This window comes from Hippocampus comes, unplaced genomic scaffold (genome assembly GCF_001891065.2).
Source record: "Hippocampus comes isolate QL1 unplaced genomic scaffold, H_comes_QL1_v1.1 scaffold152, whole genome shotgun sequence".
Classification (NCBI taxonomy): Eukaryota; Metazoa; Chordata; class Actinopteri; order Syngnathiformes; family Syngnathidae; genus Hippocampus; species Hippocampus comes.
The window spans coordinates 47,002-61,223 of NW_017805849.1; the positions used below are offsets into that span (position 1 = coordinate 47,002).

The window sequence follows — 14,222 nt, forward strand, 5'->3', positions numbered from 1 at the left end:
CTAATCTTATTTTCCGGATTGATTGAAAATATGTGAACGGGTATGTACATAGTTAGGCAGCAGGGGGCAGTATAGGAACGGCGTAGTACCAGCCGCGCGTGCTTGTTTTCAAGACAAGCTGCCGTAAAGTGGTGCGGTGTCGCCATTCGGCATAATCCGTTCACGAGCAGTCACCGATGTCCCGTCCAAATCATTTCTCCTGCATTTACAGGACCCTCATTTGTTCTCACGCCTGTTTCAAAAACAATGACCCCCACCCCCCACCCCAACCCCTAAAATGAAGTTCCCTGACATGGGCCTGCCCACATCTTGTGTGTGTGTGTGTGTGTGTGTGTGTGTGTGTGTACTATCATATAAAGAGTTGAGAAAAAAGAACTTTCAAATGAATATTTCTAGTCACAACAATCAAATGGCACCAAACTGACAGAATGGCTTTTGACAGGGCCATGTAGGCCATGGGGATTTCCTGGGGTTCGGGGCCGGTCGACATTGACAAATATGATTTGGCGCACGTAGGCCCCAATTTCCCCAGTTCTCATTCTATTTGACGTTGGGCATATAAAGCTTGAAGAGTAACTGAATTGCAGATGAAGCACAACACTAGTCCTCAACCACGGCGCCGCCCGCCAAGTGTGATTCCGTGAAACGGAGAGGCGACAAAACAATTGCACAAGTGAGCCGATTCCTTTCTAATTTCAAGCACGATTGACGTCTGCACACTTAAACGAGTAGATGTGGTCAGATTATAGCGGAACGCCAGGCATTCGGTCAGACGGGACAGGACAGTACAGACAAGCGTTCACGTTGGGTGAGCTCATCTGCCTTCAAAAAAAAGTCACCCATCGGGTTTTCAGACGGTTCGCACGCATGATATCTCCGACTTGTTTCTGTTACAAGAAGGCAACACACAAACAGGGACACTTCATAAGATTATTTATGTTATTGTACAATCTGCTATTTTCCACAAATTATTAAAAAGAACGAAACAAACAAAAACAACAACAAAAATAAGGGGATGTACAGTATTCCAATGATCACGACCAAGAGATCCGGCGTTGGGAGAAGAGGGAAAATCGGCCGCAATGACGCGTGTGGATAATAACCAATGTGTCTGCATTGTTGTACGCTTGAGCTCGACGGCGTCGCGCGTGTTCTCTCAACCAATGGAATGCGAACGCAATGGCGGCAAGTGAGCCGAGGCAGGAAGAAGGAGGACAAGATGGAGACAAACGAAGCTCAGTTGGTATAGATCTGGCCCTCGGGTGGCTGAGGAAGCTTCATGTTCTCCTTGCAGGTCATGAGCCGCCGCAGCTCCAGCAGCACCGTCCGGATACTGTACGAGTTCTGCCACTTGGCCAACGCGGTCACCGCGTGCATGTCCACCTGCGAAAATCACACAACAAGACAGAAAGGCCGACGCGAAAGCCAACAGCTCGTTAGCCGACTCCGTTCCCCGACAAACGACGCGATCGACTCGTCGGCGGGTCAAGCGCAACCGGCGAGGCGCCACTTTGTCATTCGGCCTCGGACTGCGATCAAACGTGTCGAAAGGTGTCGTGTTCGTCCACGCGCCCCTCTTGAAATTCCGAGAGGATGGCGACGTGCGGCCCGATTTGGCCTCCTCTTCAATTGTGGCGGCTTGCGCCGACTGTCAGCCATGTTGGCAAAACGTTTCCGCATCCCGCTCACTTTCTTTTCCTTAACGAGCTTCGTTCCGCATGAAGCCAAAGCGCCATTGAAAAAAAATGACTTTTCAAGCCACCGCCGACGAGGTACGTGAATCACAACCCATTTGTGATGGAGACAACTCCAATAAACCAGAAAGGAGATTTTCTGTCCGCTGCTGCCATTCTTCCTATTTTCGAATCATCGTTTGACACTTTAGTGCAGAGGTCCCCCCCCCGATAACTGCTTTCATCATCCGTCGGTGAGAAGTTTCATTTGGAAAAGCAGCCGCATCTGCCTGTGCTGCTCTGCACACACACACACACACGTCAAACTGTTTTTGTTCTCGGGTCACGTGATATCACACAAAAACAAAACAAAAAGTAAGATTACAAACTCACAAAGTGAAATAAAATCAGGCTATTTCGGAAGGGGACACGTGGTCATTGATGAGAATGCAGAAGAAGAGCCAACCGCTTCCAAGGAATAAAGCCTCAATTAAAAAAAAAAACAAAAAACAACATCAACAACAACAATTCGGACAGTCCTACTTCAAGAACCAAAAACGGGTTCATCCTCCACGTCCCATCCATTACAAAGAACAATGACATTCTCGGCGTAGTGGCGCTAAATGTTCAGCATTTGTTTCGATACCATTCTCCGTGAAAGCGATCGGTGGTTCAAGAAGAGTCGGCGGGGCCGCTCCCTCCGTGTACTTGATGGAGCCAAAAGAGGGCGGGGCTAATCGCCGGTCCGGGCACGCGAATGGGCGAGCGACAGGCGAGAGAGACGGAAAAGGCTTACGTACCACGCCGTTGGAGGTGTTCACGCCGTTCAGGTTGATCTTGGTCACAAATCTGACAAAGGGCGGCGACTCCGGGTAACCCGGCCCGCATTCAACCTTCAGATTGTACATCCTGTTTTCGTAGCTCGTCTGCGGAAGAGGTCGCTGGGTGAGTGCGTGTCCAAGAGCAACGCAAAGCGTTTCAACAAAGCGCTGGTCCAAAAAGATGAAGGGCGTGCTCAATCTCACACCGCTTTTGTCATCATTCGGGACACGGGCGGGGGAACCGGGGTCTTATCCCTGCCGACTTTGGGCGAGGGGCAAGGCCAGCCCTGGAACGGACGCCGGCCAATCACAGAGCACGTGGAGACAAGCGACCGTTCACGCTCGATTTCCACATGGGAGACTACGCACGGCCGGGGTGCCCGACCTTTTTGCACCCAAGATCGACTTTTCAAGCAAGCGACCTCTCGCCATCGACCCGTTCAACGCACGCAACGCCGTGATGAGCCACGGCCAGAACGGCGCCGACCATAAACGAAAGGGAAAAATAAAGTCGACTTGGGACCGGTCCGCGGCAGATTGAGCCCCCCTGGCTTCGAGTCTTCAACGGGAAACGGGCTGGCCCTTACCGAGCGCTCGTCTACCTCGGCCACTCAAAGCGCTTCACACCGTCTACGTCATTCGCCGACCGATGACGTCGCATCAGGGGCAAGCGGGGGGGGTTCAGCATCTTGCTCAAGGGCACTTTGCCATGGTCGCGATGACCGGGGATCGAACCGCCAACCTCGGGGTTGGGAAACGACCTCTCTACTGCCGCCAATGACAAGAAAAACGAAAATAAAAGAACAAGAAGGCTGTTTAAAAAAACAAAACTGACACTACATTTTACGTTTATAAAACTAAATGCGTACCGCAAATTCGCTTTCGTCTTTGCCAATCAATTTCATCACTGAGCTTTTGGGATTTATTTCAAATGTTTTTACATCTGTGTGACTGTACGACCGGAGAGAACGAGGAAGGTTGAATACCTGTCCGGACCTCCCTCCCCCCTTCTTTTTTTTTTTAATCTTGCACTCAACAAACACTCCGTTATATTACAAAAAAAACTAAAATGAATACTAAATCTAAACTGAAACAAAGCACATTAGAAACAAATAACTCATAACACCAAACAAAGACAGTTGAAAAAGTGCATCAAAAATGTCGCCGGCACTTACTCGAGGGGGGCCGAGGATGACTCCTCGCCACCTCGTTAAGGTCATGTCCTCGTCATCTTCCAGACCCCAGCTGACAGTGCCATCCCCCACACCTTTCTGTCCTTCCTCCAGCTCTTCGAGGAGCCGGAAATTGCGAGGAACTTTCACTCCTGTAAGCACAACAAAAACAAGTGAGGTGGCAAAAGCACTCGCAGGCCGTGCAGAAGTCTGACTACAGAGTACAAAAAAAAAAAAGACTGCTAAAAGTAGAAGGAATTTCTGAATTGACAAAGTTCCTCAGACATTGAGGGGGGGGGGGAGAGATAATGGCCTGAATGGTTTTTGTGTGACATCTTACATTGGTTTCGTTTTGTCAGCTACCCAGGGAGCCCGTTTTCTGATTGGCTGACCTCTTTCAGAGGCGAGTTCACGGTCATGGTGATCGTTTGAAATGCGTCCGAGAGAAGTTGCCACAAAAGTTCAGACCGTTTTTGAACTCCAAAGGACAAGTCTTCTCCGCGGTGCGGCGGCCGGGGAGTGTCGAAAGCTCCGGCCGGGCATTGTGAGCGGGTGCGTGGTCTTGCCACAACTTTCACCTCTTCTCGCGCACTGAAGGAACCAGACCCGGCGGGATCTCTTTGTGGACGAGGTCGCTCGATGGCCCGGGCCGCACCGCGGCGGGCAAAAACCCGGAGTTTGGATTTGTGGTTTAACCCTGGAGAGCCCAACAACCCTTTTCTTCTTTGGAAAATGATGAATTATACATTAAATGTGACTGCTATATGTTCACTGAACACCAAAATGTATGTTTTTTTTTTTCAAATGGTAATTTAGGATCAGGGCCAAATTTGACCCTTTGGGATTTAAGGGTAGCATTTGAATAGCAGAATTTATAGGGGGTAAATTTGACCCCCTGGGTTCTCCAGGGTTCAAAACGCAAGCAAACACGCAAATTAGATCCCCTTTTCTGACAACCCTCGCGTCATGATTGAGTGGCGTGAATGAAGCCGAGAAGCTCTCGCCGCGCCGGAGAGTGCCGCATCATTTGGCCTCTGCGGTGAGATGCGACGGTGCGGCTCGCATGCAAATCGCCGAGCGGCGGACGCAAAACCGCACCTGCCGCGCTCCAACGTACCCTTTCGTGTCTCCGACCCCGCCATTTGCTTCGCCATTCCGTCTGATCTTCAACAAGTCAGCAACCAAATGCTGAGCGGCGAGGGTCGCGGCTCAAAACGCCAATTAGCCAAAGAGCATTTTCGCCGAGTGGCTAACAGGCGAGCCCTTCGGGCTAACCACCGCCGCGCTCCGCTCCGGATTCGCGGCTACGAAAAAAACGCTCCTTCCAATCGTGCTGGGTACCGTTACATACGTGCGCTAGTCGTCCGTTATTCGGCGAGACCAAATCCAATCCGTCTAAATGTGTTGGTCAGCACTCAGGTCGGCTCTTGCGAGATTGAAATGGCACGTAGCCTATTGAGCTAATGCCCTTTTGCTTTCAATTCATTCTCGCTGGCGGCTCCAGCGTCGTAAACAGCTTGTTGATTGAAATACGAAAGACGCATTCGGCCGGGGCGAACCTCCTCGCCGTGACCCGCAACTCGTCCGGGAAACACCGAACGGCTCTTATAATTGTTCGCTGTTAAACTCGGCGGGATCTCATTGTTCCGTTACGGGGTCTTTTACCTGATCCGGCGGCGAGCGCCATGTTGATGGTGCACGACGGGAGCGCGCACGTCGCCAAAGCCGTTGTTCGCGTCGCGGGCGCGCGCACGCGCGCGCGAGTCAGCCCTCCTTGATTCAAAAGTCGGAACCGACCCTCTTCTCAGATCGGGCCGCTCCAAAACAGATGAGTCGTCGTGCACGACTCGAGTCTGGATGGTAGATTTTTTTTCATGCAAAATCAGTCTGCGAGGATCAATTCGTGATACAAATCGAATTTTTGTTTGTCAATGTCGACGGGCCTCCAAAGTCACGAAATTCCCAGCGGCCCTACATGACCTCTTTTGTCAAAGGCCATTCTGCCAATTTGGTAAGCTCATGTGAATAAATAAATGGATTAATAGATCAAATTGGCATGAAACGCATTCCCTGTACTTTGGCTAGTTTAAAACTTGAACTTTGGCTTCAAGCACTGTGAAACTCAAACCCTAACCCTGGACATTTGACAGTCATCCACTGACGTGAAACCCTACTTTGAAATCGTAACCCCCGCCGAGTTGGAAGAGCAAAGCCAGGCTCGCCACACTGATTTAGAAGTCGAAGGTAAGCGTTGAACCCAAATGCTGTTTTGGAACAATGGCAAACATCTTTTTACAAAGTTTTACATGAAGCGAGTCCTGTACTTTGGAGTACAACGAAAACATTCGTGTGAGGTCCGCACACATGATGTCACTTCAATCTTTCACGATCCATTGAAGTTGGTATTTCTCATTCAACATAAGCTGCTTTCACCCAATCTGAAGTTATTTGATGGCCACTGCATATAACACTGGATTTCTGTTGAAATGGCAGGTTTTGGGTAATATTATAAAATGAGACCAGGAGCCCGGTGATCCAGTGGTTAGCGGGCCACACACACACACACACACACTTGGACGTGTGGTTTAATGCAGTGGTTTTAAGGTTGGATCGTGTTGCCAACGATGATCAAGAAATAATGGAGAAAGCGGTCCGAGTACTGAACTTTTATTGGGTTGACTTATAAATAAAGAGTTTCATACATTATACACATTGTACATCTCCCCCATGGAAGACAACAAAAAGGCATCAAGGTATGTTATTGTGATATCGAAAACTTGCCTCGTCTCCCAGAAAGGGCAACATCATCCGGGGGGGGGGGGGGGGGAAAAGGGGGGCAAATGCGGGTGCCAAAACTAAAAACTCGGCCAATTTGGCTTTAGCCTCAAGCGGAAGGTCAAATGAGCCCTTGAGTCCAAGTAGCCACATTGTGGCGGCGTTTTTACTTTCTGGACCCGGATCCGCCACCTCGTGTCAGTCCACGAGCGTTTTCGGCAAAACACTCACTCAAATCAGGGAGCCGATGAGGCAAGTCCATATCCAAGCAACTCAACATCCACGATTTGAACCAAACTTGTCAAAGTATACCACCGACCGACCGGCCGACCGACTGACTGACTCACTTCCTGACACTAATCCAGTGGGAGCGCCCAATTGCAGACGGAAATTCAATTCACGTGATGCACAATTGCGAACATTTGCATGTGAACACTAAACCTCCTTCAAATGTCAACACACACAAAGAAAAATCAATACACTGCTTTTGTGTTGAAGCAAACACCAAAATCTGGCGCAAGATCCACAAACAAAAGTGACCTCCATTGACCAGCGTGACACCCAAAGTTGCTCCTCGCAGTACTCGACAAGCGCGACACAATCGACGGTGGGAAGAACTTCCGAAACGTCGCGCTCGACGCTTCAGGAAAAGAAAGAAAGGCCTTCGACGAATTCCAACCAGTTAAGACATGACGTGACACTGCATAGTCGTTTTTGCCGCACGAGGCGCGTTGACGGGACCGATGAAAGCGTTCCGAAAAGAAATGAAAAAGCTTCCCGCCGGCGGCTCCGCGACAAAAATCGCATCCGTCGCCGAAGCCCTTCGGACGTCATGAAGGTACAGTGGTGCCTTGAGATACGAGCCACCCGAGTTTTTCGGAGAACGTGGGCCGTCATTCGGAAAGATGCGAATGCCGTACGGTGGCCGTGAACGCGATTCGACTCACTTCACGACGACGAGCGAACGAGTCATCGACAGATCATTCACAAAGGTGTGAATTTTTTTCTCCTCTTGGGAAAGCGACTACGATGACACCATCTTGAGTCACTGAGCAGAAAAAGCACATTTCTTCGTCGTTTCAGTCCGCACGCCTGTCGTAGACCGCGCGCGTCCCGGCGGCTCCACCGAAAGGAGCGGCATTGAATTGAGCAAACTGAAATCACCACACACACACAGGCGGTTTTGTTCTTGACATTCTATTTGATTTTGTTATCGCTCCGCTTTTATACAATACAACATTCAACAGTGCTATTTTTCCTTCTTCAATACAGATTCGTGTCCTTTCCATTCATTTCAATGGGGGAAATACGATTTGAGATCCCAATGTCACAAGGCACCATTGTACGAGACACGCGGGTGGGATGGAAAGCACTCCCACGCCGTACAAAAAACACGCCAGCTCCCGTCTAGCGTCAGTGTGATGCTTACTGCAAGACGAGTCGAGCGACACAAAAGTTTGGAAAAAAAAGAGTCGAGATACAAATAACGTGTGGCGTGTTGAGAGGTGGTTTGGAGAAAAAAAAACAACAACAACAACAAAAAACTGACCGGATATAAGCTGACACACCCGGGCCACTCCATTAGGTACATTCGGATGTGACTCGACACGAAGGCTTGACTCATTCTCGCGCGAAATGTGGTTGAAAAACCTCCAATTTAGTTGAAGGATTTGGGTTTTTTTTTTTTTGCTCTTTTTTTTTTTGCTTTTCCTGTGGCGATGAATTGAGTCTTGGTTGAACGGACAGTTATTCTGTTATTTAAGTGTAAGACACGAGGTTTAATATAATGCACTCCATGACGACATCCACTTATTAACCAACATTTTTTTTTTAAATGGAAGGAGGACACGATTGAGAAGTCGCTGTGTTGCGTCTTGCAAATGGCCAGTCAGCTCTTTAAAAAAAAAAAAAAAAAAAAAAAAAAAAAAAAAGGAAGAGGAGTTGTATCTGGTGTGAGAATGCAATTCTCGTCGCATTAAATGGAGGGGACGATTCTCATGAAGCCAGCAGGGTCAGGTGACTTTTGATTTCGATGTACTCTTGTTTTGCAACCTGTCGTTTCACGAGCCGTTCGGGCGTTGGACTAATTCTTGTCAGGTCGTGACAAAGCCACCCACGGTTGTGCGAGGCTGTCGAGCGGTTTCAATCAAAAGTGTGGCAAATTCTCGAGCTCGTCGTCTGACATCGGCCCCAAAAAGTGGGCGCTCAACAAATGTAACAGGAAACATCCATCAATTTCTTCCTTTGCATCGATTGGCTCAGCATCCTCCTTCCACCCCGCAAACCAAACGACCTTTGGATGGGATGCGAGGGAATTTCCGATTCGGGATGAGCCGATCGGCGCTAAATGGAGTCCAAATGACCAGCTGAGGAGGACTGCTCCCGATTTCTCCCCTTCTGGAAAGTGATCCGGCATTGCTTTTCGGAGCACGGCTTTCGTCGAGTCGCGCGGTTAAAAATAGATTGGTTGGGCTTTGACGAGACCAACACAGAATCCTCTTGAAAAAATGGAAAATGTGCAAGAGTTAAAGCGTATGGCATCAGAAAAACCTGTTAGTTTGTCTCACGGCGAGGCAAGACAGGCTTGGGGGGAGGGGGCTTCGTCTGAGGTAGGGTGAAGCTGGCCTCCGGCGTTAGTTGGTTTTATGAGCCCATTTGAGATCGTCGGCCCTGGGCTTCTCTCCCGTGACTCCCTGGATGAGATCCTCCAGGTTCCTCCAGAAGCCCACCTTCTCCAGGGGGTAGTTGAGCCAACCTGCAACAAAAATCAACCCTGCGCCAAGACTCTTGGGCGGCCGCGCCGGGGCGGGGCGGGGCGGGGCTTGCGGCGTCGACGGAGGCAAACCTGTCGTGATGCAGAAGTAGGTCTCGTGCGGGGACACGTGGTGGATGCGGTGGTGCTTGCGGGGCAGGATGACGTGGCAGTCCTGGAGGAAGACCACCCAGCGGGGAAGGCCGAAGTAGGTGTGGGACCACTTGTGAATCTGGTTGGTGAGGGTCACGAAGATGCCGAGTGCAAACAGGTAGCAGTACCACGGGTACAGGTGGTAGATCTCGGCTGCCGTTGAGAGGGGATCAAATATCGTCACGTGGCAAGAGGATTTGTTTGCAAGTGCTCCGGAGAGAAACGCTCGAGTTGAGATCATTTCGCTCGGGGAGACGACGGTTGTCACGAGCGCTCGGAGCAGAGCCCCATCATGAGCTCACGGCTGGAATTTTTCAAGTTCTGGTCAAACTTTGCAGCTCGCAAACCTCCCGTGTGGAGCTTGGATGGATGGATGAATTCGAAGTTTGGAGGCATCGATTTTGGGGTCAACACAACCGAGTTGGCCAACGGTTTTTGCCAGCTCTGTGGCAAGACGATTTGTTTTCAAGTGCTCTGGAGATTAGCGCTCGAGTTGAGATCATTTTGCTCGGGGAGATGAATTCGAAGTTTGGAGGCATCGATTTTGGGGTCACCACAACCGAGTTGGCCAACGGTTTTTGCCGGCTCATTCTAAGACGTGGTGCGAGGGGACTCACCAGGGGAGAGGGTGAGGAAGTTGAAGGCCATGTTGGCGAGCGGGACAAGAGTCAACATGCAGTTGTCGCCATTGGTCTCAATGAAGTCGTGACGGGTGATGGCTGTGGGGTCAATGTGGTGTTCTCTAAAGGGTCGGATAAAGGCCTGCATGCAGTAGAATGACAGGACGCGCGCGCACGCACACATACGGTGTAATTACAGGAAGGAAAAAAAAAAGTGCAACGCAGTTGAGGTCACCTTTCCGAAGATGGGGAGATCCACCGATCCCCACGTGTCGGCCGCCCAGTGAACAAGGCCCGAGGCAAAGTCTGCGGTGAGGATCCCCGCCGCTACACATTCATCCAAAAGGCGCACACGATAGAAGAGTCATTTAATAGGACGTCATGGCCGAATATCTGTCAGTCACTACTTACCGATACCCAACAGGATGTACCACAAATGCCCCAGGTGGAAATTGGCAAGGAGGTGAAGGAAATTGAAGGCCATGAGAGAGAAGCAGAGGAGGACACTAATCCACTCTTGGCATCTTTTGCCTGCAAGAACAGCAGGTGAATGAATGGCAGCTTCAGTACAGCACTTTTCAAATACAGTAATGCCCGGAGATACGAATAAAATGTGTTCCAAAAGTGTGCCCGTTATTAACTATACGTTTCCATTGAGCAAAGTTATGTGGTTGTTCCATTTCATCTTTTAAATGGACAACTCGTGGAATCCCTTTGTTTGATGTTTACTTTGACCCTGAACTGACCGGGAGTGTCAGTGAACAGTTTGAACCTCTTTTTTTTTTTTTTTTTTTAAGTTGAGTCACTCATATACACTGTGGGGACCTTCTGATCTCAAACAGGCCACAGTGGCGCTACCTGGCGTGACATCATTTTATTCAAATCACCCCCCCCAAAGGTGTATAATCACGCGCCGCCATCACATGATGATGATGATGCAACGTTCCTCTGTGTGGTTACATGACTCTTGTTTGCAACTTTAAAACTGACAGGCAGCCAAATGGCTTGCAAGGGAATCAAACCTGTACAACGTACTCCTTTGTGCTCGCATACGTTTCCAAATTGTGAAAAAAAAAATACTCGCAAGACTGTAAAACGCCAAGGTCTCGGATAAGTTCGTGGCCTTACTGCACTTTATGAACGGCTTTTGACGAAGGCGCTTATTTGCCCTTTGGGGAGGGGAGGCGAACATTTGTGTCGCTGCTACTTGATGTTTCGAAATGCAAATACTGTGCAACACAAGGACTCCCAACACAAATTGAAGCGACTTCACGTGAGTGCTGTTGTGCAACGCGCACAGTGGCCCAAGCAAGCCGTGTCGACGTTCGTGGATCGATCAAGAACCGACACGTTTATTTGGTCATTTGTAGACACCGAAACTCCAGTCGAATACGCCCGACCTGGGTGATGGTGCCGGAGGAACAAACCTAGCATTGAAGACCGAGTAGCGACGCGGTGGTGACTCACCTGGCGAATATAAATTGGCCAGTTCTCGGGCGCCGGCGTGCTGTGGACCCCACCTCGCCGAGCCCCGGTCGGGTTCCTGTCGCTCGGGGTTTTGCGATTCCTCTCCGCGCCCGCTCTCGTCCACCATTCTCGCCATTTCTCCACTTTGGGCCCAACCCCTTCAGTTGAGTCTGTCTGCTCCTCGTCAGGAGCCAACGGAAACGTCAATTTCTCGGCCGACCGCGAGCGTAACGTTCTGGACCAATCGGATGCGAGAAAGCGAGGCCGGCAGCCAATTATCACGCGCAAAAGGTGTCGGCGTCTGACCAATGGCGTCGCGAAAGAGAGAATGCATTTCCTGAGTTATGGCTGAACCCACCCGACCTGTTTTAGGAAGCGACCGGCCCTCCCCCTCACGACACGATGCCGTACCACCCGATGTACAACAGATGGCGACAAAGCGTCATATACGTCCTGGCTCGATATCAAGGCTCTTCATCCAACCTTTGGAAAATGAGATTCACGTCAAACACAATTGCAAGTGTCAACATGTCAGTCGCAGTCACGGTGTCACATCAAAATTAACATTATCACATAACGGCAAACTGAAAAAATATAATGAAAAAAAAAATGAAACAACTAAAACAATGGGGGAAGAAATAATTGTCACAAAATATGCATTTCAACTCTATTTACATCCTTAGTGACGCAAAGCATGTTGGGAGCGCATCCGGCCATTTGTGAAATTTTTGGGGATCTTTTATCAGGATTTTTTTAACCCCCACCCTTTATTTACATTTGAGCTTCAAGATAGTGTTTGCTACTTAATTTCTTAGACCACGAGATGGCAGTCAATGCTCAGTTAAAACCTTCCACAGGTCTAAGACCACCGGACTTGAGTTACACAAGATCACCTCATTATGAAATACATAACAATCTCTCCATCCTCTGAACCGTTTTATCCCCACAAGGGTCACGAGTATTATTGGAGCTCAAAGCAGCTGCCTTCTGGCAGTAGACATGTGTAAGATAACATTTATGAATCTCATAATAAGAAAATTTGCAACATGTCACAGTAATCATGAATGCTGTAAATCAGGGGTGTGTGTGTGTGTGTGTGTGTGTGTGTGTGTGTGTGTGTGTGTGTGTGTGTGTGTGTGTTCTTGCACGTGCGCGATCGGATCGTGGGAGGTTGGACGCTTCAAAAGTCGATCTTTGGGCAAAAAAGTGTGTACGTGTGTGCGTGCGCGCGAGGACGGGATGCCCATGTGCACGTGGCTCTTTGCAGGCACACAGTAAAAAAATGGCTCGTCGTCTCTAACTGGTTGGCCACCCCTGCTGTCAATAAACGAACAAGTTTTCCTTGTTCAAAAAAAAAGGACAAATGCTAATTTATATGCCTGTTGTTCTTTTGACAATGATACTTATACAGACACAAACAAATCATTTCAGAGGTATACTGCCCTGGCGGGGGGGGGGGGGAATATGAGTGCAAAATCCCTGAAACTTTTTTTTTTTTTGATATTGAGCCCATTTTAAATTCCTACAAATAAATGTGCGAAATGACAATATTTGTATTTGGAATTCGCAATGTATTGTTTCAGTGGTTTATCGAAAAAAAACAAAATTCTCATTTTACTCAGTATCTGCAAAAAGCTAAAGCTGAGAAAATGACATCTTTGCAATATTTCTTTCCCCCCAGAGCCAGACATCATAATTATAGTCATATATACGTATATGGAATTAGCCAACAACAACAACAACAACAACATATAGTCAGACAAGAACCAAATAATAACAATAATAAACAGGAATAAGTCATAGCTGCCCGTGTTTTAGGGGGAGTCTCAAGTTGCTTCGTGTGCTGACGTCACAACTACGTAAAGTGAAAAAAAAAAGGCATTGAGCCGCCTTGTGAAATTTTCCACAAATTTTCTTTAGAGGGCGTGATCGGACCAACTGTCAACAAGTGTGGCTTCTCTCCCGATTTTGAGATGCTGGCCAGTCAGTTATGTATCCTGTTTATTGTTTTTGTTAAGTGACTGTTTGTGTCGTACTCGAGGCGTTCAAAAAAAAAACAGTGCGATAATAATCGCGCAAACCGCGGAGTTGGCGGAGACTGTCAAGTGTCCTCTTTAGTACGTCACACACCTGCCGAACTAAGCCACGCCCCTCGCCTGCAATAAAACTTCTCCCGTGACAAGAAGACCTGCCAAAATCCTCCCAAATCCACAGCGAGCACGACTTGTCGGTTGCTTGCCGTAGAAGTGCTTCTGCGAGCAACGCCAAAAGAAGAAGAAGAAGAAGAAGCAAGTGTCCTCTTTAGTACGTCACACACCTGCCGAACTAAGCCACGCCCCTCGCCTGCAATAAAACTTCTCCCGTGACAAGAAGACCTGCCAAAATCCTCCCAAATCCACAGCGAGCACGACTTGTCGGTTGCTTGCCGTAGAAGTGCTTCTGCGAGCAACGCCAAAAGAAGAAGAAGAAGAACAACAACAACAACAACAACAGCAACAGCAAGCGAAAGCGTCGCGCCACTCGAAGAATTTAGCGACGCGGGCGCCTCATCAGCCCCCGATGCTGGTGCAATCCGGCGGGTGTTAAGATCCATGGAAGTGGCCGGTTTCTACGACGAGGGAGGCTTTGCTATCCACGCGAGAGACGGCATTCTCAACCCCGGCGGCTCGTACTGGAGGCTCGGCGACTCGATGACGGAGTTGGGTATCGAGGAGCGGGAGAGAGCGATCGACTTCAGCCTCTACTTGGACCCGGCCGCCGCGCACTGCCCGCCGCTGGCGGCGGCGCAC

At 49.2% G+C, this 14,222-nt stretch overlaps 2 protein-coding genes and 1 long non-coding RNA gene across 7 annotated transcripts in view; 1 reads left to right on the forward strand and 2 right to left on the reverse strand.

Moving 5' to 3' along the window:
• Positions 1-916: 916 nt before the first annotated feature.
• Positions 917-11,630, reverse strand: LOC109526876 (ubiquitin-conjugating enzyme E2 variant 1). 5 transcript variants are annotated; one of them, XM_019888451.1, is made up of 8 exons: positions 11,434-11,630; positions 10,378-10,497; positions 10,202-10,293; positions 9,964-10,108; positions 9,287-9,499; positions 3,670-3,818; positions 2,474-2,599; positions 917-1,383 (listed from the first exon to the last, which is right to left on the reverse strand). In XM_019888451.1, the coding sequence occupies exons 1-8, from the start codon at positions 11,567-11,569 to the stop codon at positions 1,237-1,239; spliced, it is 1,128 nt and encodes a 375-aa protein (XP_019744010.1). In that variant the 5' UTR covers positions 11,570-11,630; the 3' UTR covers positions 917-1,236. The 5 variants fall into 5 exon arrangements, with proteins under 5 accessions (XP_019744010.1, XP_019744007.1, XP_019744008.1 ...); XM_019888447.1 differs by lacking the exons at positions 917-1,383; positions 2,474-2,599; positions 3,670-3,818 and adding an exon at positions 8,417-9,196 and having other exon boundaries at positions 11,434-11,569; XM_019888448.1 differs by lacking the exons at positions 9,287-9,499; positions 9,964-10,108; positions 10,202-10,293; positions 10,378-10,497; positions 11,434-11,630 and adding an exon at positions 5,332-5,423.
• LOC109526880 (uncharacterized) lies at positions 6,318-8,288 on the reverse strand. The gene is made up of 2 exons (XR_002170427.1): positions 6,634-8,288; positions 6,318-6,442 (listed from the first exon to the last, which is right to left on the reverse strand). It is a non-coding gene; the product is annotated as an uncharacterized LOC109526880 (long non-coding RNA).
• Positions 11,631-13,873: 2,243 nt separating the features above from the next.
• cebpb (CCAAT enhancer binding protein beta) overlaps positions 13,874-14,222 on the forward strand; it is a 3,491-nt gene continuing 3,142 nt past the window's right edge. The window contains exon 1 of the mRNA XM_019888453.1: positions 13,874-14,218. Coding sequence (XP_019744012.1) covers positions 14,025-14,218 — 194 coding nt within the window. The 5' untranslated portion in view covers positions 13,874-14,024. The remainder of the gene's footprint in view (positions 14,219-14,222) is intronic.

Coding starts and splice junctions, on each gene's coding strand:
- LOC109526876 (XM_019888451.1), bottom strand. CDS start 11,569: ATGGCGAGAATGGTGGACGAGAGCGGGCGCGGAGAGGAATCGCAAAAC. Junction 3,819..9,286: donor CTACTTCTGCATCACGACAG/GTTTGCCTCCGT, acceptor TTGTGCTTACAG/GAGTGAAAGTTCCTCGCAAT. Junction 1,384..2,473: donor TGAACACCTCCAACGGCGTG/GTACGTAAGCCT, acceptor TGATTTTCGCAG/GTGGACATGCACGCGGTGAC.